General features: G+C 40.4%; 1 protein-coding gene across 3 annotated transcripts in view; it reads left to right on the plus strand.

The window, feature by feature from the left end:
- LOC122799840 (CASP8-associated protein 2-like) overlaps positions 1 to 16,455 on the plus strand; it is a 65,120-nt gene extending 48,665 nt beyond the window's left edge. For all 3 annotated transcript variants that reach the window (XM_044069179.1, XM_044069171.1, XM_044069189.1), the window contains 2 exons: positions 6,640 to 7,298; positions 14,874 to 16,455. In XM_044069179.1, the coding sequence (XP_043925114.1) occupies positions 6,640 to 7,298; positions 14,874 to 15,466 (1,252 nt within the window). In that variant the 3' untranslated portion in view covers positions 15,467 to 16,455. The remainder of the gene's footprint in view (positions 1 to 6,639; positions 7,299 to 14,873) is intronic.
- Positions 16,456 to 22,819: the final 6,364 nt, after the last annotated feature.

Raw genomic sequence — 22,819 nt, forward strand, 5'->3', positions numbered from 1 at the left:
CTGTTGAAGAGTACCCTGATCCTCATTGCTCCTTACTGGCCTCGCCAAGTCTGGTTCCCCTTCCTGTGGCCCTATCTCTTGGAGGAACCATGGATTCTGGAGCCATCTCCAGACCTCCTGATTCATCAATCAGGGCAGTTCCATCGTACTATCCAAACCCTGAAATTGACAGCAGGGCTGCTCCAGTTCCACGAATAGCCAATTGTGTTTCCCTTTCGCCTACAGTCAAACACATTCTGATTCTTCACACAAACCTTCCACAAGGAAATTATATTCCAGCAAATGGAAAAGGTTCTCCAATTGGGCAGCAAACTAAGGCATAGCTCTCTACTCAGCTCCTAAAGAGTCTATCCTGTCCTTCCTGGCATCCATTTTTCATGAAGGAGCTGCAGCTGCTACTGTTAGACTTCAGTTAACTGCCATCTCTAATTACCATTTTGGCTACAAGGGAAATCCAATTATGTCCCACTCTTTATGAAAAACCTTTTTGAAAGGAGTCCTCCTTCTCAGACCTCCAACCAGACAACCATCGGAGCCCTGGGACCTAAACCTAGTTCTTACATCTTTGAACCCTCTTCTTCATCAGATCTGAAATTATTGTCTTGGAAAACATTGTTCTTAGTGGCTATAACTTCTGCTAGGAGAGTTTCAGGCTTGCAAGCCCTCACCATTCGACCTCCTTACATTGTTTTCCACAAGGATAGAGCCTCACTTAGAACTAATCCTTCCTTTCTTCCTAAGGTATGTTCAGAGCATAATCTCAACACAACTATCGATCTACCAGTTTTCTTCCCAAATCATGTTAATAAATCAGAATACAGACTACACCAATTGGATGTCCACAGAATTCTCAGGTTTTACCTGCACAGGACTAAAGAATTTAGAAAGACAGACCAATTATTTGTTTCCTTTTCAGACAAAAATAAAAGCTTGCCTGTTTCTAAGGTCACCCTGTCTAAATGGCTTTCAGACTGCATTTCATTTGCTTACAAAGCTGCTGGCAAACAGTTACCAGCCAAAGTAAAAAGCCATTCAACAAGGGCAGTATCAACTTCATATGCCTTTAGATCTAGGCTCCCAATTAATACAATTTGTGCAGCAGCCACTTGGGCAAGACCTCATACCTTTGTCACTCATTACAAATTGGATTTGGCCTCCCGGAACAGGTCATCCTTTGGGTCCACTGTACTGAATAGTCCCTTCGCTTGAGCCACGTGGGTAAAGGTGCTAGGGACGCTGTCCCATCCAGCAAGAATTACGACGAGATAGGACTACATAACATAAAGAATTTATGTACTTACCATAACATTCCATGTTTGTAGTCCATCTCGCCTACATTCTTGCATCCCACCCTTCTTCTCCCTGCTTATTTCCTGGAGGACCTGATGGACTATACATTATGCTGTCTGACCTGGTTGTAGTTGTCCGTCCACCTGACATGGATAGTAATACACAGTGTTCTCTCTGTATGTGCATAGTTATTGATAGTTTACTGACTATTATGTACCTATTACTTTCTTGCAAACAAGATCTGGGGATTTGCCGTGAGACACCGTGGGATAGTGGTTAGCCTCGAGCCAGTAAAAGCTCTCGAGCTTTAGTATCAGCCGCATCGGAGATGAGAATCGTCTCCGAGCCCATCCAGCAAGAATGTAGGTGAGATGGACTACAAACATGGAATGTTATGGTAAGTACATAACTTCTTTTTTGGCACAAAAACAACACTTCGCATCACCAAAAGAACACTTTCCCCACGGTGAAGCATGGTGGTGGCAGTATCATGCTTTGGGGTTGCTTTTCTTCAGCTGGAACTGGGGCTTTAGTCAAGGTGGAGGGAATTATGAATAGTTCCAAATGGCAGTCACTTTGGGCCCAAAACTTTCAGGTGGCTGCTAGAAAGCTGAAGATGAAGAGGAATATCAATTTTCAACATGACAGTGACCCCATGCATACATCCAAATCAACAAAAGAATGGCTTCACCAGAAGAAAATTAAAGTTTTTGAATGGCCCAACCAGAGCCTAGACCTAAATCCAATAGAAAATCTGTGGGTGACCTGAAGAGGGCTGTGCACAAGAGATGCCCTCGCAATCTCACAGAATTTGGAGCACTTTTGCAAGAAAGAGTGGGCAAATATTGCCAAGTCAAGATGTGCCATGCTGATAGACTCCTACCCAAGAAGACTAAATGCTGTAATTAAATTAAAAGGTGCTTCAGCAAAGTATTATTTTAAGGGTGTGCACACTTATACAACCAGCTTATTGCACGTTTTCCTATTTTTTATATTTTTCCCCTAAAAAATTTGTTTGGTTTTCAATTGAATTATACAGGTTATATATCACATTAAAGGTGGGAAAAGTTTTGAAATTATTTATTGTGGTCTCATTTTTTATATCACAAAAACCTGGCATTTTAACAGGGGTGTGTGCACTTTTTATATCCACTGTATATGCAATTACATTACACTTCATACAGATCTCTTGAAGTTGCTTATTTATTTTTCATGTGCAAGGCTTTAAAAAGCTTGGGCAATACTAAGTACATCAGATAGCTCTTAGTGCATTTAACATAAACTTGCATACTGCTTGTTCTTTTGTTATATATTGAGTAATCTGTTTGCTTTGTTGACCTCTTCCTCTAATGTTCATTAGTTATCAGCCTGTGCATTTAAATGGAGGACATACATAAGAAAACATATAATATCACTGTTTTTAGTCTGCTAACTAGAGAACCATTTCTCTGAGAAGTTCCTTGCTCCAATGTAGGAATCCCAATTTGATTTGGGATAATGGAAGGGATCCCTACACTGGGATTGGTCAGCAGTGCATTCCAAAATTCTAACGATAGCAACAGTTTTGTTGCAGATAAAGCAGAGCCATAACTAAGTCATCTATCATCCCCCTCAGCTTAAAGCAGAACCATAAAAATGGATTTGCAGGCTCAGAATTATAACAAACAACTTATGCAAGACTTTTGCTACAGTTACTACAGTTACTAATACACTAGACTACTAAATACATTCATTAAAGAAGACACAGTATCAGCTGTAACAGTAAATGGTTTGCTTGCAGACTGCAGAGCGCACTGTGGCTCCTACATGGTACATGGAGTTTGGCTCCCCCTTGGAGAAGGAGCTTCACCTTAATGACTTGGAGCTAAGAGCTGTTGGCTTTGGAGGCCTTGAAGACAGTGCTGCCTCTGGAGCCTGTCCTTTTGCAGTCGATGTAGGTGTTGTGGATATCTGTAGATGCTGTGGGGTACAAGGTCATACCACTTTTAAAGCCAGACACTGCTCCAATGGCAGTGAGCCGTAGATGATGGCATAACTCACTCCAGATTTGTTCTCCATAAGGAAGTGAAATAGTCTTGTCAGCTATGGATAAAGAGGATGAGCTTGGTCAGGATCATCCAGACATGTGACAGTCAGGACAATGTTCTATTCACCATTCAAGAAAATGTAGTCCTCTCCTTCTTCTTCTATGTCTTGTAGGGCAAAGGGAGGTAATCATGACCATGTTCTTTCCTTCATGGAGCAGGAGAGAGTCTATTTCTACTGATTTCACTTTCAGATAAGAAAGATCATAACTCCCTTTTGATACTCTGGTGGCTGAGTTGGGCACAGTTTGGTCCCTTGTAACACAAGAGGTTCTCCTAGTCTGTGTCAAGGATGCCCCTCATTGTATGGAATGACAGCTGGCTACACCTCAAAGTCTGGCATCTGATGTATACCTCTAATACTTCTGTGTTTGCTTGTGGTGGTGTCAGAAGCTATTGAGGCTGATAGGAAGACTTCCATGTGACAGGCCTCTGACTCTTTAGGAAACTCATTCTGGGTTTGAGCAGAGGAGTAGCCTGTAGCACATTGGTTAAGCAAGCTCACATATGATTTTGATATACCTAAACCACTTGTATGATCTGAATATCAATTATGTTATATCCATTGCGCATGTGCAGCTATCTCTGCACACCATGAACCTCTCAAGATCTGCACCATGGCCCTGCATTGTTTAATCAGTTTACATAAAGACAGTTGCATCTCCATCATTTTATAAAGACTCTACCACCTTCTATGGGATTTGAACTTCATGGTTTCCAGGCTTGCATATTCATCATCTGAATCTACTAGTTCAGTGGAAATGATGTACATTTTTTGAAAAATACTGTTCCTAATCCTGAGCAAGAATCCGGAAACTTCAGAACTTTATGTCTAAGGAAAGGGTTCTGGTCCCTTTGTACAAACCAGCCAGTCTTTCCATCTTTCAGTTTTATTAATGGGGCAAAAATCGGAAGACGGGAATTGCTTACACACTGGATGTGCACCACCATCTCAGGAGTTACCAGGGAGGGAAGGGCATGCAGTTGCCAAGCAGACACTTCACAAGTAGATTGCTGCCTGCTGCAAATGTTGCAGTTAAAGCTCAGCATACTAGAGGAGTGGTTGCCCTTGTACTTGATTCAAGAATTGTTTAAAAGCAGATTATCGGTGATATGGTGACTTGGTCTTTAGTACCCACCTTCATCAAAAATGCACATCATTTCCACTCAGCTAGTAGACTCAGTCTAAACCACCCTCCCTAATTAACACCACTCACTCTTGTCTTTACTGTCCTCTGGTACTACTTCTCACAACCTCTGTACTACGGCCACCCTCACACTCTCCCTATCTTAAACCTACTGTGTTTACAACCACTCCTTAACCTCTACAACTAACCAGCATTGTGCTGAATTCTGTCCAACTTGCATTTTAGAAATGTGTATACCTACATGTTTAACATATGTTATTTTGCATCTGAACTCAAATGTTTATACTTTTTAGACTGTGTGCATTTAATTATATTATTTTTTTACTTTCTCTGATTATGTGCATTTATTTCTATTGGATACACTTGTATAACCTTCTTGAATACCATACTGTATTCGCATATATTCATGCTATGTGTGTAACATTGTTTTGTTCTTCTGAGGAGATTTTCTCCCTGGTCCTCCACTGAAAAAGGCCTGTAGCTTAGTTGGACTTTCCCAATTCAACACATGTCAAATAAATAAATAATCAAGCATCAGACATGTAGCTAGTTATTCTAGAACCCCATGCCATTCCCTGAGCTGTTGCACAAGTTGAGGACCAGAAAAATGCTCCCATCCTTGAGAATTGTAGCAGACTGTTTGCTACATTTGCATCATATTGCTTGCTGTAGCACTGATCAGTAACGCCATATTAGCATTAATTTCTTAATGCCCCTACTGTACTACTGACTATTGGCATTTGCCAGTCAGACCCCCTAGCACCTTGCACCTGGGGAGGCTGTCTTCTTTGCCCCATCCTAAATACATTTCTGTCAAACATTATTGCCTTGAGTGCAAGTTTGAAAGTCAAACCTCATTTACAAACTCATTGCTTTGGAACTCAGCTTTCTGTGAGTGATTTGTACTTTTGTAGTCATCAAGTTCCTTCTACCCTGGTGGCTTACTGCTTGGTTTTAACCTTAACTGTAGCAGCCATCAGGGAGGGTCCTTCTTGTATACAGCAGACATATATTCTACTGCATTAGTTCTATGAGCAGACACTTCTTGACTGGTCAGGAATACCCTTCTGTTATGAGGGGTAGCTGTTCCAGTCATCCCTGACTATTAGTTTTCTATTAAGTCAGGCAATTTTGTGTTAGTATTTTGCTTGATAGTAATGGGGGTACAAAATCATTCATTTTTATTTCTTGATTTGTTGGAAAATATTTGCTGATGGGTAAAAGATGGATTGTGAGAAACCACATACATAATTAACATATTGCATCATAAAATGCATTACCATAGCTACATGTCTGCCCATGGGTGCAAAAAACTTCTGATAAAAAGATGTTGCATTTTGATTGTTGGAAAAGATGATCCTAAGCACAGGACTCATCCAGATATGCCCTTTCATTTGTCAAGTGGCATAAGTAAGAATGTATTTGTTATTTACTTATTTTCTTTAAGTACCACTAGTATAATGTAAATATTCTCAGTCAGCACTGAACACCAGCTAACAAGTTATATGGAGGATGTATGCCATCCCAGAGTACTATGGAGGATGCATGCCAGCCCAGAGTACTGAGGAGGATGCATGCCAGCCCAGAGTACTGAGGAGGATGCATGCCATTCCATAGTACTGAGGAGGATGCATGCCAGCTCAGAGTACTGAGGAGGATGCATGCCAGCCCATAGTACTGAGGAGGATGCATGCCAGCCCAGAGTACTGAGGAGGATGCATGCCAGCCCAAAGTACTGAGGAGGATGTATGCCATCCCAGAGTACTGAGGAGGCTGCATGACAGCCCAGAGTACAGGAGAGGATGCATGCCAGCCCAGAGTACTGACATCACTCCCACAATAGACTTGCACTGGTTTGTGCAGAGGGATATTATTACTGTTGAAAGATGGCCAAGGTCCACGATGCTTCTCAAGGCACTGCTGATTAGTGCCCACATCTACTCTTATGCTTCATGTGTTACACAGCTGTGTTATCCAAGGGCTTCTTTTCAAATAAATGTTTTAAGTCAAGTATTTTCTTTGTGTGCAAAAATGTGAATTTTTATATTTGTTGAATGGTGGTCATAGGCTGGCTAGATATTTTGTGTGAACTAACAGTTTGATTTCCTTTTCTGCAGCAGTGTGTCTGGGTCATCACCTACAGGTAAAAACAATCATCCACAACTCCGTGCATTATATACTAACACATCCAAACTCAAACACCAAAACAGTTCATCTTGGAGTGTAAGCCCAAAAGATGGCCACTCTAATTTACAAACACAACAAACAGAAACAAATGAAAGTGTGAACAGCATTAAATATGCTTTCAAAATAACTGTGAAAGAAGAAACACAAAATTCTCTGCATCCCCCAGAAATTCACCAAAGAGAAGCAGAAAGCAGAAAAACAACAGAGAATTGTGGAATTACAGAATGTGAGAAGGCAGAAAAATCAGACCTTTCAGTGGAGTTCAGCAATTTAAAACATATGGATTTGTCTAACAAAGAATACAGAGATAATGTGGCTGTTCTGGCCAAAAAGGTTGTCTGTTCAGATGCATTGTCTGCAGTTCATGTCTTGCAGGCATCACCAATGGCAGCAGAGGACAAAGAGGCAGCAGAAGAGACTACTGCTTGCTTACGTGATGATGACGAAGGCTCTATAGAAAATGTCTATCTGAACCAAATGCAAGAAATTCAGTATTTAAGCCCAATAGCTAGCCAAATACAGGAAGGGTGTCAGCCTGAGAGAGGACAGAATTCTAGAAAACTGTCTGTGGTTAAACTTTTAGATAAAGGTAGTGTTTTTTAAAATGATTTAATAATATTTCTTGTTTATTATATTTTTATAGACTAACTAGTCCATTGACATTAGTGTGTGCAGTAAACAGAAATGTTCCATCTGTCTACATCTTTTTTTTTCCCATTTTTGTACATGAGCTCATAATGTCACTTCAACAGTGACAATCATCTTGAGACAATGTTTACCCTGCTGGGTGGTTAGCCCTGCCGCAATAGTGCTTCCACATCACACACTTGCAGACACACTCACACCTATGCCCAGTTTAGAGTTTCCAGTCCACTTACTGCATGTCTTTGGAATGTGGGACAAAACCAGAGCACCCAGAGGAAACCAATGCACACAGGGAAGACATGGCAGACTCCACATAGAAGGTGCTCCAGCCAAGAATAAAACTGGGGAACCTCTTGCTATGAGGCAACAACTCTATCCGCTGTGCCCCTGACATGTTATTGTAAACCATGTTTTCCAGATATATTATAACAGTATAACAAGAGAAGATATCATTATTGAGGAGGCATTTATTAATTCAGGTCGACCTGTGAGTCTGGTTCTCTGCATTTTCTTCAGCTTTGGGAGCCATCACAAAGAACCAGTGGTTTCTGAATGTGGTTAGTAATCCACATCTCTAAACTCGTAGTTTCTCCACTAGAAAGGCTTCCACTTTCAGATCAAACTGTTTCCATGGACCTTTTGGGATAGCATCATACGCTGCTTCTCAGATAAACTATAGAGGCTGCCCTTCTTTTGGAACAAAGTCAGGTTTTCTATTCCAGCTTAATTGTAGTTCCAAAGTGAATAGATGGTCTCTGTCTTATCCCGAACTTCAGCGGCTTCAATAAGCACACCTCTTGTATCCGGTTCCAGATGATGTTTTTCTGAGGAGGGGTCATGCTGCTGCTGCAGGGCATCTGGATAGTGTCAGTAGACATAGTGGATGCCTTTTGGCTTAGAACTGCTTTAGTTCCACAAAAGAAGGCTATTCTTTAGATGGGCATCACTTTCAGTACAAAAGTGCTACCGTTTGGAATTTTACATATGCACAGAGTGTTTACAAAAGTTGAAAAAGGGTGATTTTGAGGTGGAGTTCAGTGAAGAGTTAAGCCTGGCACTGGGTGGCAGTAAAGAGTTACCGAATAGCTGGGTAACTACAGCAGAGCTAGTAAGGGAGACAGCTAGAAAGGTGCTTGGTGTGACATCTGGAGAGAGGAAGGAGGACATAGAGACTTGGTGGTGGAACGTGAAAGTACAGAAGAGTATACAGAGAAAGAGGTTGGAGAAGAAGAAGTGGGATTGTCGGAGAGATGAAGAAAGTAGACAGGAGTATAAGGAGATGAGGCACATGACAAAGAGAGAGGTGGCGAAGGGTAAGGCGTATGGAGAGTTGTATGAAAGGTTGGACACTTAAGGAGGGAGAAAAAGGACCTGTACCACATGGCTAGACAGAGGGACCGAGCTGAGAAAGATGTGCAGCAGGAAAAGGTGATAAAGGATAGTGAGGGAAATGTACTCACAAGCAAGGAGAGTGTGTTGAGCACATGGAAAGAGTACTTTGATGAGCTGATGAATGAAGAGAAAGAGAAGGCTGGATGATGTGGGGATAGTGAATCAGGAAGTGCAACAGATTAGAAAGGAGGAAGTAAGGACAGCTTTGAACAGGATGAAGAATGGAAAGGCTGTTGGTCCAGATGACATACCTGTGGAAGCATTGATGTGTTTAGGAGAAATGGCAGTGGAGTTTTTAACCAGATTGTTTAATGAAATCGTAGAAAGTGAGAGGATGCCTGAGAAGTGGCGAAAAAGTGTTTTGGTACCGATTTTCAAGAATAAGGGTGATGTGCAGAGCTGTAGTAACTACAGAGAGATAAAATTGATCAGTCACAACATGAAGTTATGGGAAAGAGGAGTGGAAGCTAGGTTAAGAAGGGAGGTGACAATTAGTGATCAGCAGTATGGTTTCATGTCAGGAAAGAGCACTATGGCTGTGATGTTTGCTCTGAGAGTGTTGATGGAGAAGTATAAAGAAGGTCTGAAGGAGTTGTGTTTTTGTGCACTTAGAGAAAGCATATGACAGGGTGCCTAGAGAGGAGTTGTGGTATTGTATTAGGAAGTCGGGAATGGCAGAGAAGTATGGAAGAGTGGTACAGGATATGTACAAGGGTAATGTGACAGTGGTGAGGTCTGTGGTGGGAGTGACAGATGCTTTTAAAGTTGAGGTGGGATTACATTAAGGATCAGCTCTGACCCCTTTCTTATTTGCAGTGGTGATGGACAGGTTGACAGACGAGATCAGGCAGGAGTCTCCGTGGACTATGATGTTTGCAGCTGACATTGTGATCTGTAGTGAGAGTAGGGAACAGGTTGTGGAGACCCTGGAGAGGTGGAGATATGCTCTAGAGAGGAGAGGAATGAAGGTCAGCAGGACTAGGACAGAATATATGTGTGTGAATGAGAGGGAGGAAAGAGGAATGGTGAGGATACAGGGAGTAGAGTTGGTGAAGGTGGATGAGTTTAAATACTTGGGATCAACAGTTCAGAGTAATGGTGAGTGGAAGAGAGGTGAAGAAGAGAGTACAGGCAGGGTGGAGTGGGTGGAGAAGAGTGTCAGGAGTGATTTGTGACAGACTGATACCAGTAAGAGTGAAAGGGAAGGCCTACAAGAGGGTAGTGAACGACCAGCTATGTTATATGGGTTGGTGACAGTGGCACTGACAAAAAGGCAGGAGTCAGAGATGGATGTGGCAAAGTTAAGGATGTTAAGATTTGCACTAGGTGTGATGAGGATGGACAGGATTAGGAATCAGTATATTAGAAGGTCAGCTCAGATTGGATGTGATATCGCATTGGTTTGGACATGTGTTGAGGAGGGATGCCAGGTATATTGGGAAAAGGATGCTAAGGATGGAGCTGCCAGGTAAGAGGAAAAGAGGAAGGCCTAAGATGAGGTTTATGGATGTGGTGAGAGAGGACATGTAGGTGGTTGGTGTAACAGAGCAAGATGCAAAGGACAGGAAGAAATAGAAACAGATGATCCGCTGTGATGACCCCTAACGGGAACAGCTGAAAGTAGAAGAAGAAGAAGACTGAGTGTTTACTAAGGTTTCAGCTATGTTGCATGAAGCCTTGCAAGAGAAGGCTCTCCATGTGTTCCCATAATTGGGTAACTGCTTCCTGGTAGCCGCATCAACATCCTGACAGCATCCTTTGAGTGGGAATTCCCATATCATTGGATTATCTTTAATAGCATAGAGCAGGGCGCACTGCAGTGTCAGTCATTCATGCCTGTGTAGAAAGTATAGGAAGTGATGGAAACCTGAGTGAATACTTGGCAGTGAGTCCAAGGCCATACCCTTCTGCATCTTTCTACTTGATGGTTACTATGGTGCCATATGCATGACTAAGGCTACTGTATTATAATGGACTGTGATGCATCACTAACTGCAGTGCTACCATGCACTTGTGGATCTCCTACAGGTATCACACTCCTGCTGTTGTATCCTAGAGTGGTTGGCAGTATCCAACAAGCTTCAGTTGAGGAGGCAAATCAATTCCAAGTCCTGACAGCAGATGCTTTTCTGGCAGGGTAACAAGCTTATCTCACCTCTACTATGGTTCCAAGGAAAGGAAGTAGTCATCCTGTAATGGGGGATTCTACAGTTGCTTGCAGTCTTCCTGGTTCCAAAGGGCTTGTAGGGACAACTGATTTTGAGGCCCTCTTAATTCAGTCTGACAACTAATTTGTCTTGAAGAACCTAAGCACGGAAAGGGGTACATGGTCATTCTCCATGATTAGAAAGGTGATGTGTATCTACTCGTAGGCCACAGACAGAGACTACATCCTATGCTTCATCAAGTGTAAAGTGGATAAGTTTCAAACACTTCTTGGTAAATCACTGCTCAATGTGATTTCTTAGTGTGACTCAGCATTTATTAGTTTTGTTTGTGAATTTCCATTTTTTCAACACAGTTGTGCTACAACAGTTAGTTTATGTAAGTGCAGGGTGGTAGGCAAAGCCCCCACTAGAGGGTTCACACAGCCCCCCCTCCCCCCACACACACACACAAAACCACTTTTTTTTTAGTTTTCTCAAGCTGAAACTTCAACAAGATTTTTTCATGTAGTTGAAGCTTTGGGGAATTAACACTTCATGAAATGTATGGAGAGTGGCAGAGACATTAGGACCTCAGCAATTCACATCCCAGACAGTGTGAATCATACCTCTCAACTGTCCAGAATTTTGCCTCGTATTTTTGGTCTTTTCCTCATAAAATTTGTGATTTTCTGGAAAATCACTGGGGATTGTAGCCAATGTTGCATAAAGCATAACAAACATTTAAGTTTCAGACTTCATGTACTTCAAAAAAAAGTGTAAGAAAACCTATTACTCTAGGTTTTGCCTAAGTTTATATAAGAGCAGTATTTAAATTCTGTACCTATTTTTGAGCCTTTGCCCCATGTTTTATGTCTTTGTTTAGGTTGTAATTAGGGGGAGGTATGATATAAATATATTGATGGAATCACTCAATCACTCCCTTAGTCTTTTCCTAGAGCTGTGGATTTCGAATCTATGTTTGTTTGGGATCTTCTGTTAAGTGAGACTCTCTAGAGCTCAACATCTTTCCCAGTATGAAAATGCAGTTTTTTCCTCATCGGCTTGTTGCATAAACACAAGGAGGAATATGCAACGGATGTGTTCTCCATCCCATGACAAGGGTTATTCCAGTGGGCGTTCCTACTGATTGTACACCTCAAGGTAAAATTTACAAATAAACACTGAAAATAACCTTCTCCATACCCTTGTGGCTGAAAAGTGTGGTTTAAGGCTCTCTGTTCCCTGGAAGTGCAGAAAACTCTCTCAATTTCAGCCAATAGGCCCTCAACGGTTAGGACATGACCTACACTTCAGGGCTTAGCTTCTCCTTTAGGTTGCCTGAGCCCAACTGACCTTCTAACAAATATATTATAAGTTATTGGGACTGACATGAAGCCTTTGACTCAGAAGCATACTCACAATTTGAACAGGTTCTCAGTTTGGATGGAATACTACTTCTATGCTACCCCAGTGAATCAATCAGTTTGCAGGTGATCTTGACATATTTCAGGTACCTATGATTTGAAACTTCTGAGGTCATTGTACATGTTAGCTTTTTCTAGTCATCGTGACCTCATGGATGACAACATTGTAGCCTGGCAGTGAAACATGCTTGTGCCACTCTAATAGATCAAACTGGCAATTTGCTGTATCTTTTTATGTGGGGTTAAACCCCCTAACCAGTATAACTAATTCATAGCTCACACAGCCACATAGTAAGTTACTAGACAGTGAGCAGGTCTCCATCTGGTCTGTTGTCCTTGACTAGTGATTTTCATAGGATTTGTTATTGATTGGTATAATAGATATAAGCCCAGCTCTAGCTAGTCAAGCAGGTTCTTAAGGGTGTAAAAAGAGTAACATAAGCAACAGGCTGTAGCTGAAATTCCTTAATAAATCTTCTGCTACCTTAGCGCCTCCTTATTTGAATTCCAAGTTGATGGTTTAACGAGTTCTTAAAAGTATATTCTGAATTTCCATTCATCTTTGGGGAATGCCTCCCATCTCTGGGGGTTTGAATTTTGTAATATAAAGGCTTCGTTGTTCTCCCCATTCAATATGGCTATTTCAAAGACACTGAAGTTCGCCTCCTGGAAAATGCTATTTTTATCAGCAATCGCCTCTCTTGCAGGCGCTCAGAACCCTAGGCCTTTGGTGTAGAGGACGTGAAGTGGATGTTTTAGTTCCTCAGGGCCACCCTGCATTGTCCCAATAGTATCTTCTTAGGTGTCCCTGAATCAGTAATCAGTACATTATCTCCCTTTTTTTTTTTTTTCTCACAGCAGAAACAATACAGTAGCCCAGGTGGAGTGAAGGGTATGGCTCTCTGTCACGAGCAATTAGAAGGCATGACTGACAGTGCAACTGAGCTGCCAATATCAGTCATCATTTAAGCAGCCATGGATGTTATCCTGCAGCTATTTAAATGCGTGTGTGTGTATTTGAGTAACTGTAACATAGCTGTTTTCTACAGCTTTGTATAAACTTGCGGAAAAGGCTCTTTTCTGGGGTTCTCAACTTTGGATTGAGGGAGGTGCCAGTCTGGGGACTGCTCAGGGGTCCAGCTGATAGGGAGGTGTGTCCCAGACTGTTGGTGTTGGCTATATCCTGATTGATCAGATGGTATACAAGGCCAACTGTCCTGATCCCAGGAAGGAGTACCTCAAGTTACCAGATCAAATTTAGGTTTGAAGTTTCTTCTCCTATAATCTTCCTTCAATAGTAGTTGGTTCAAATGATCACAATTGAGGAGGGTCAAGAGAGCTGTCCTACCCCAGGGGTTATGGTTCAAGGCCTAGACATCAAAGGTTTCCTATCTGATAGGAGCTGGAATGGTAGATATAGGAGCATACACTTAGAGAATGAAATTAGATGGCAGTATTAGACCTAGTGTCGGCATCTCCCAGTGGACAGCAACTTAGGTCATGGCTAATCATTTGTTGGGTCTATGCCATCCAATACCTGGAGTCATCAGCTGCATGCTTTGTTTTGCAGGATGCCATGGCCAGGCTTTTACCAATAAGTGACAGCAGGCAGGAAAGTCACTCTCACTCAGATTTCTATGAGAATTGGATAACATAAACACTGTTGACTGTCTCTGAGGATAATGAGTATATGCCTTTCTTAGCTTCCTCTGAATGGCCTCTCCTGTATATATAAAGCCCATCCCTTCTGAAATACTTTACAGAGTATCTAGGGAAGATACCCGAGTACTCCTGACCTATCTCCCTATGAATCCATTCTATCATAGCTTGTGTCCAGAGAAGCTGTAGACTTCCTACCGTTCACCCGTAAGCCCTGAAAGAATGGCAGATGTTTATAAGCCTTGCATCAGTGAGTAAATCTTCTTACTAAGTATCACTGCACCAACTATTGCATGATCAGTTTGGTTTGGCATAGTACCGAGTGTGAACACTTTGGCTAACCACAGAATCAGACGTGCTTAAGAAAGATGATGTAGCTGAGGCTACATCTCCTTAAGGAGGAACTCTGAAACCAAGATCTCAGATCTCCATTTTTGAAGAAGTGCTGCTCATCCTGCCCCTGGCTGACAGCCTCTTGAAGCAGAAACAGGCCCTGACCTCAATGAAGGACTCTTATGACACCTTCTTTCTACATCCTCTTTGACGCCTAGCCAATCTCAGAAGAGGATGAAACGTCCTTACCATATGAATTATGGCCCCTTCCTCCCACCTTCTATCCTAAGCCTAGCCAGTCCCACAAAAGAAAGCCTCCTTGCTATCTGAGGAAGAGATTGAAGTATCACATGGATATTACCTGCCTCTTTCATCCCATCTAAGTCACCCATGAGGAGATCTGAACTTAGCGCTAACTATAGTAAAGCTAGGGTTGAAGTAGAAGTTGAACTGCTTTTTGCAACTGACCATTTTGTAAATGTAGATCGGCTGCGTACCAAACTTACATTTTAGTGATAATTTTATGGTTTAAATATTATTAATTTTCTTTTATCAACTTTCCAGATGATATACTTGCTGAACAATTCAAAGACAGCCGAAGATGTACTGAAAAGATTACTGAAACAATACATTCAGTAAAGCCTAGTAAAGTGTTAACTCCTGCAAACAAGTATGGGCTCAACAAAGGCAAAGTATCAAGCTGTGTGTCAAGAAGTAGGTTCCGTTTTTGTAGAAGAAAAGTTGAGGTGCCAGAGTATTTCCTGCCTCATTGCATAAAGAAGTTTGCAACTCCTTCCTCTGTTCATGAGGCCATCTTCCTGCTGTCAGTAACTCAGGAACATGTAAAAAAAAGATACATGCGCCTTCATAATGACTTCAAGGAACATGAGTTTGCCAGAGTTATAGAAGCTGCAGTTTTAGATTTCAAAATGTTAATAAACACTTTAAACTGGTCCAGGCTGTCGAAGACTGATCACCTACTACAATATCTACTGTGCGCCACTGTGGAAACAACGATGAATGAAATAAAATTAAATAAGACTGTGAAACACATTCTTAAGAAGAAATGTTTAAACAGGAAGTGGCTATTATGGCCACTTGTTGAGCAGCAACTCAATTGCTTGTTTATAAAACTAAGCAAAATCATCAAATCATAAGAAATGGGACAAATCCAGACATTTCCAGCCAAGACAACAAAGTAAATAAAATATCTTCTCAATTGCTAAGTGTAAACTGAAATATGTAAGTAAATAAAACTAAGGACCAGGGCAAGCAGCAAAAATCAGGTGGAAACAAACTGTCAAACAATCTACTTTACTACTAGGTGCTTTCATCCCTAACTTAACTTAGATATGAAACTTCAGAGTAAAATTAAAGAATGAGTTAGGATGGCTATTTAACATTTAAAAACACCAATCACAAAGCACATATATTGGATATTAACAAGTCACAATATAACACTTTTTAATAATTAATGAGAGCCATTGGCATAAACACTATTGCTAAGATATATGATGTTAAAACACAAATAAAAATGATAATAATAATAATTTCAAAAATTGATCAAAGTGAAAATTTAAAATGACTGAAACATTTGAAATCTATGTTTCAAATATTAAAAGATCTCATTTTTAAAACACTTAGAGAAAATTTTAAAGGACGGAATTTGAGAGCATATAAAAAACATAAAAAATAGGGAAACGACCAACGCTTTACACAGACACACTGTGGTTTGTGATAACTTTAATAAATTTATTTTTTATCATTAGAGACAGAGAAATCCTAAACCCTAGAGATAGTGGCACCAAAAATCTCTCAAAATACAAGAGTTATACTGGTAAATTAGGTTAAATGCCAGCCAACCATCATGGTTGAATAACAATCTTTATTTAAAAAAAGAAGGTCATTGATTGGTGTTTTTAAACTTTAAATAGCCATTCTACCTCTTTATTCAAGTTTACTGTGATGAAGTCCCATGTCTAAGTTAAGTTAGGGAAGAAAGCATTTAGTAATGAAGTGGATTGTTTGAGAGTTTCTTTCTGCCTGGTTTTTGCTGCCTGCCCTGGTTCGTAGTCTTCTTTGGAGTGAAGAGAAGGAGTTTTTGGTCGTTAAATAAATAAATATGCCTGAATGGCTAAACAAAGTACTGTGAAAGTAAATTCAGTTATTGCATGTCGAAGCTTGATTTTGTTTTTGGTGTTTGTTCGCGAAAGTTTCAGTTTTCAGTGTAACATTGCTGTTTATAAAATCTTTTCAATTCTTTTAGCTACATAGTTCAGTTGCATTACTATTTTATAAACCATTTCATTGCATGATCTATCTTCTTTCATTATGTATCTCAAATCTGGATGAATAAGGATGTGTTGATAAGCATCTTTGAAGTCTAGTGTTACCAGGAAACTTTCAAAGAGGAAGAAGAGGCAACAGGTTGTGAAGTGACACAGTTTTGAATATGGGCACTATCACAAATAGGTTTAAGAAAGAAAGAAAGATGCAGAACTGTTCTTCAGGTATTTTCTACGTTTGGTATGGGAATATCCTTGAATAAAACCCTTCTCCACCTGCGAAGGAGGAACTGGTTCTATGAACTGGTGGAAACAAAAGAGTCTGATCTAGAGGATGAGGAATGACTCTGGAAAGGAGGAATTTACTCCCACTGCCATCTGTAACACTGACAAATGATTTTCAGAACTCATTTGTCTGAAACTATTTGTTGCCAAAGGGAAAATGTAGATTGAGACTTTCTTAAAGAAAAAGGGGCCAGTGAGGTTGGGGGTCACATGGTCCCTTGAATAGTCATTTGGACTTGGATTCCTTGGTTTTGAGAGGTTTGAGACTTCCTTTTGGAACCCCCTTGCCATTTCTTCTTAAATTATTTATTTATTTTATGTTTGTTTACCAGATAGTCCGACTGGGTGGGAGCCCCATTTTCAGCAGAGGCCCAGAGAATAGCCCGACAAATTACAGAGAATAATCACAGTTGAAATTATTACAAGCATATGTTAGGACAGGATGATAAGAAAAACATATTTAGCTATAATATTAGTTACAATTGCCGTAGAAAAGGGAAACATATATAGCTATAATAATAGTTACAATTTTCAAACAAGAAAAATCATAATATTTAGAGGAACACAACCACAACTGAGAAAAAATGTCATTTAGCTAAACATAGCTTGGGTTTTATATATGAATAGATAAGAGTATGTGTTAGTAGTTAAGTGCAATATTTTATTTATTTATTATTTATTTTACATTTGTTTACCGGGATAGTCCAAAAAGATACATGCCCATTTTCAGCGGAAGCTTGGGGAGAAATGCTCCAAAAAGACATTCAACAAACTGTTACATTTTTACAGTTTAAAACACAAAATAAAACACAAGTAAAAGGATTTTTACACAAATGTAAGCAAACACAAAAACATATACGCAAACAAATTATTACATTTTTACTCAGATGGAAAATTCCAGACAGTGTTTTTAAGAATCATAAGGTATTGAATGCCTAGTAGGCTAACCTGGTAGTAGATCCAAGGAGATCATAGGATTTATAAGTTAAGAAACAATAAAGTGTAGATAGAAGTCCTCCATGTGCACACGAATGATGGTTAGAGTTGGTCTGGATTAGGACAATGACATAGCCATCGTTTTTTAAAGTACTGAATCAGACTTTTCTTGAATTGAGGTAGAGAGAGTTCAGATGTAAGATTAGCAGGAAGAGAATTTCAAGTTTTGCCAACAGAGTTAGCAAATAGAGATTTACTGGCTGTATTATTGGATTTGAGAATTTGAACTAGTAGTCTTTCAGATGAATGAAGTTATAGTAGGAGATGAAAGGATTACTTAGTTTGAATGTGTTGACAGCAATGAATTCTGGAGAGTAGGGTAGAGACAGAGGTCAGCCAGGATTTAGGCAAGAGCAAAGCCAGTTCTTAGGTGAGATTTAAGCAGTGATTTAAATTGTTGAGAGTTAGTTGTAGTTAGTATATGTTGTGGGGTCAGATTCCATGTTCTGGAAATATGATTGGAGTAGGGAATCACTATAGAAGTCGTTAGCTCGTGTAACTTGTAGAAGAAGCTTGTCAGAAGATCTAAGTTGCCTTGTATTGGTTTGGGGTTGAAGTAGGTTTTGGAGAGATGGACACTTTTCGGATTCATATGCTATTCTATGGGCTTTTGTACGGTGTGTGAGGGTAAGAAGGTTAGGTAGTTCCAGCCAATTTAGATGTAAGGCATTGCAATGATGCGTTCTATATGTGGAGTTGCTAGCAAACCTAGCAGTCTTGTTATAGCAAGTATCTAGTCTGGCTAGAATAGTTTTCAAGTTGGTGAAGATGGAAGAGGCATAGAGGAGGGGAGATAGTAAATGGGTCCTAGCAATAGATTGTCTAGTGAAGTCAGTGAGATATGGTTTTGTTCTGTAGAATGAGCCTAGTTTTGTGTGGACTTTCTTTACAGTAGTTGACAGATGTTTATCAAATTTCATGTTATTGTCAACTGTAATGCCAAGTAGCTTTCAGTTTGACACTGGTTCAACTTTGGTGATGTTAGAAGAGTATATTAGGAAGGGAGAGATGTGGTCAGTGGACTTGTTATTTGAAAAGATCATTCATTATTTGGATTCAGTATTAGTTGAGAGGTAGTAAGCCAAGATTCTACTGCTGAGAATGATAGCCGTGTTTTTTCTTGGTGTTTAGGGAGGCCAAACATATGACTATTAGATTCCAATGGGATTGTTAGTAGTGTGATGTTTGTTTTTTGTTATGTTTAGTACGGAGTTGGTGAAGAAGGTGTTGAACTGAGTAGTTATACTATCCTTTGAAGTTGTGGTGGAGGGGGTGGGTTTGTGGATTGGCCTGGATGTAGAAGTTGATGTATAGTTGCCCTGAATTTTTTTGTGTTGTTTTGGTGTTTTAGCTGAGTAGCTAAAAAGAAAGATTTTTTTTGTCATTTTTTATGTTTTTAGATTGGTTTCTTAGTTGCCTGTAATAGTTTAGTGTGGTTGGATTTTTGTTTGACTGATATTATGCCCAGACTTTGTCTCTAGTTTTGAGAAGGAGTTTTGTTTTGTTTGGAGAGCTAGGGGGCATAGATTGTTTTTAATCTAATATTTCTAAGAGGAGCTTTGCTGTTTAATATTTCCATGAAAGTATTATTGAAGTATGATATACTGCAGCTTCTAATGGGAGTATTTGTGGTGGTGGTGGGGGGGGGGGTTGCCAGTCACTGTGTTGTAAGGTTGATATAAAAGTTTGAGGAGATAAGTTTTTCTTGCTGCAAATTTCCTGTATATAGCATTTCTGGGGAAGTGTAAGTAAATGTCTGTTTACCCATATCTTTATTGGGACTGTTTACTCTGCTTTTTGCCAAGACTGGATGAGAAGATAGAAAATTCCCTGGAAATTTTGTAAAAGGAATGGTGAAAAATCTTAGAGATTCCTTGGATCAGTTTTCCTCTTTTATCACACTTTTTGATCACTTTTGCAGCAGGGGATCCAAACACTAAATCTCTATCCAAGGGTAAATTTAAAATCTCATTTTGACTATCATATCAGAGTCCAGGAAAAAGAAGACAAAAGTAGCATTGATCATTGACATTTTTACACCCAGTGAATGGTGTCTTGCGTACAGAGAGAGACACAAAATCATGAAATACCAGTTTTTACCAGAAATGAGGGCAATGTGGAAGAAGGATACCCAGACAGATCCAGGAGCAAAGGTTCTTATAAAAAAGAATTTACAGTCATACTTAGATATGTTACCGATAAATGTAACTCCATTTGAATTGCAGTAGTCAGTTCTAGGCACATTGGGTGTGCTGCGAAGAGCACTTCTGGCTAACATCAAACATGCAAACAATACTAATTTCATGAACTTTAATCATACTTTGACTAAGGAATAGGGTCCATTCCCATCATGGCATTAGAAACCCAAAAGACTTGGAGAAATTAAACTGAGGTTCTGAAAATGCAGCCATGAAAGCTTGCTCAAAACAGTACCTGTAGCCATAGCCCTGGAAGAGGTATATTGACAGAATCATAAACACACTAGACAATGAATAGTGACTTGTGCAAGAGAAGAAACTACGTTATTTAAAGCAGATTTTTTCTTCGCAGTAAGAAACTGTAAATAAAACATTCCCCATACTTTCACAATTTGTCAGAACAAACTTTAACATATGAGCCTGACAGTTCAAAATTCTAGTATATACTTTTTTCCCATATCTATCAATAACTGCCCATCCTTATTAGAAAGAGTAGGATTGGAATTAACTAAGTGATTAGCAGCAGTGGAATTGACTAAGGCTATAGCTGCTGGGTCAGATCTGGGAATAGTGTATACAAATTTAAAAGACTAAGGAACTCCATACATCCTGTCTGCCTTTTTTAGAGACAGCTAGCTGACTATCAGGAAAACTGCAAGCAGTAACACACACATCCTCTAAAGCAGACAGAACAGGGGGAATAGGTGTAGATTCTGGAAAGTCCTTTTGTAACAACTCTGTATTTTCTGAGGAAATGAGAAACCTCAATGTTCTCCCACTGAAAACACTGGCACATTCTAGCAGTAGTCTCAGAGAAAAAGAATCCCCCCCAGAGGGAGAATCAGAAAGTGAGCTCTGAGTCTAGATCAGAAAGTTGAGTAAAAACATTGTATATGTTCCTGCATCTTCCTGTTCAGATCCAGAATATTGAATCTGTTCAAGAAACAAGATATCCCTCTTTCTTTTACCAGAAAAGTACACGACAGCCTGGAAAGACATGATCAACAAACCACGATGCTGCCAGAGATGACCTGCATCTGTCTCCCTTGGGTTTCAACCTTCTGGCAAAGGCTGTTGCCTCCCCCATAGTGCCTTTTTTTAGGCACTGCCATGAGGTAAAAACTACCGACATGAAAGCTCATCAAAATGCAAATTAAAGGTCATGCTGCTAAATGCTAGGAGTCTAAACTTGAAACTGCACTCACTGCAAGCATTCCTAACCTTGGAAGATGCTGACAGTTGTCCAGTCACAGAAACCTGGTTCAAAGCTGCACCCCAGCCGTACCAGGTTACTCATCCTGTTATATTACAGACCCCAAACTGAGGGCAGCAAAGCAAAAGGAGGTGGGAGTTTCAATATATATTAAAGACATACACACCTCCAGGCTGGTCAAACAGTGACTCACATGAGACACTCCAGGTGCAGGTAACCATTGACAAAACCCATATTCAAATCATACTTAGCTACAGGCCTCCAACTTTGATTCAAGATGCCCACTTCACCAATCTGGACATCTTGAAATCTATCAAGATTCAACCCTTTACTCTGATCCTGGATGACTTTAACTGTCTAATCATAGATTGGAAGAACTACTCATGCCAAGACACAAATGCCCAGAGATTCCTTGATTTCGTCAATGCACATGCATTGGACCAGGTGGTCAACACCTCCACAAGAGGTGATAATATCTTGGACTTGGTATTAACAAACATGAGTAATCACTGTAGCACCCCTACAGTGTCATCCTGCCTGGTAAGATCCGACCACAAAGCAGTCACTTTCAAAGTCCCATCTCCCCCAAAACCCCTCCCCCCCTTGCTAGGGTCAAACATACAAACTTCTCCAAAGCTGATTACAACCTCCTGAGGGAAGGTATAAACAGCTTCACAGCCCCCCCCCCCTTCTATAGGAATTGGCACAAGTATCCAAACCAACACCAAAGTACTATATGAGCATTTATATAGCTGCATGGAATCAAGAATACCTGACAGGACAAAATCATCCTCCTCAAGGAAGAGTAAACTTGTCTGGTGAACATCTACAATAAATAAACTCTATAATAAAAGGGGAAAATGCTGTCCAGGACCAAGAAGGAGCAAGTGCCAAATTGGAAGCAATCTCTCCTTAACCTGAACAAGCAAATAAGAGCACTAGTGAAATCCTCCAAAGCAAACTTCAAGTCCAAACTGACCACCTCTACTAAAGACATTCATAAGACCTTCTTCACATATGTCCATAATCTGAAAGGAAGCACTCAGATCTGCTCAGAACTGGTGGCCAAGGACACCACATACACAAATGCCATAAATATAGCCAACCTGCTGGCAGATAGGTTCAATGAAAACTTCACCCCTCTGTCCCCCCATCAGTAAATCAGCACATCCCCAGCACCTGCCCTCCTCCCCTTATCTCTAGGGAGGAAGTCATCACTGCTCTCTCAAAGGCAAAAAATACAGCCTCCATAGGACCCAATAACATTCCAGGCTGCATCCTACATGAACTCGGGCAGGAACTGCAGCACCATTAGGTACCCTATTCAACCAAAACCTGAGTACTGGTTTCATCCCAACAAGAGGAGGACAGCCACTGTCATCCCTTTGCAAAAAGGTGGAGCGTTCACTAATCCAGGTAATTATAAACCCATCAGCCTAACTAGCCTGATCTGCAAGGCCATGGAATGGATTATCATAGACCTCATTAACAAGGACATTGGCAACCTCCAAATACTCGATCCTACACAGTTTG

This window comes from Protopterus annectens, chromosome 1.part0 (genome assembly GCF_019279795.1).
Source record: "Protopterus annectens isolate FY-2018-M chromosome 1.part0, PAN1.0, whole genome shotgun sequence".
Classification (NCBI taxonomy): domain Eukaryota; kingdom Metazoa; phylum Chordata; order Ceratodontiformes; family Protopteridae; genus Protopterus; species Protopterus annectens.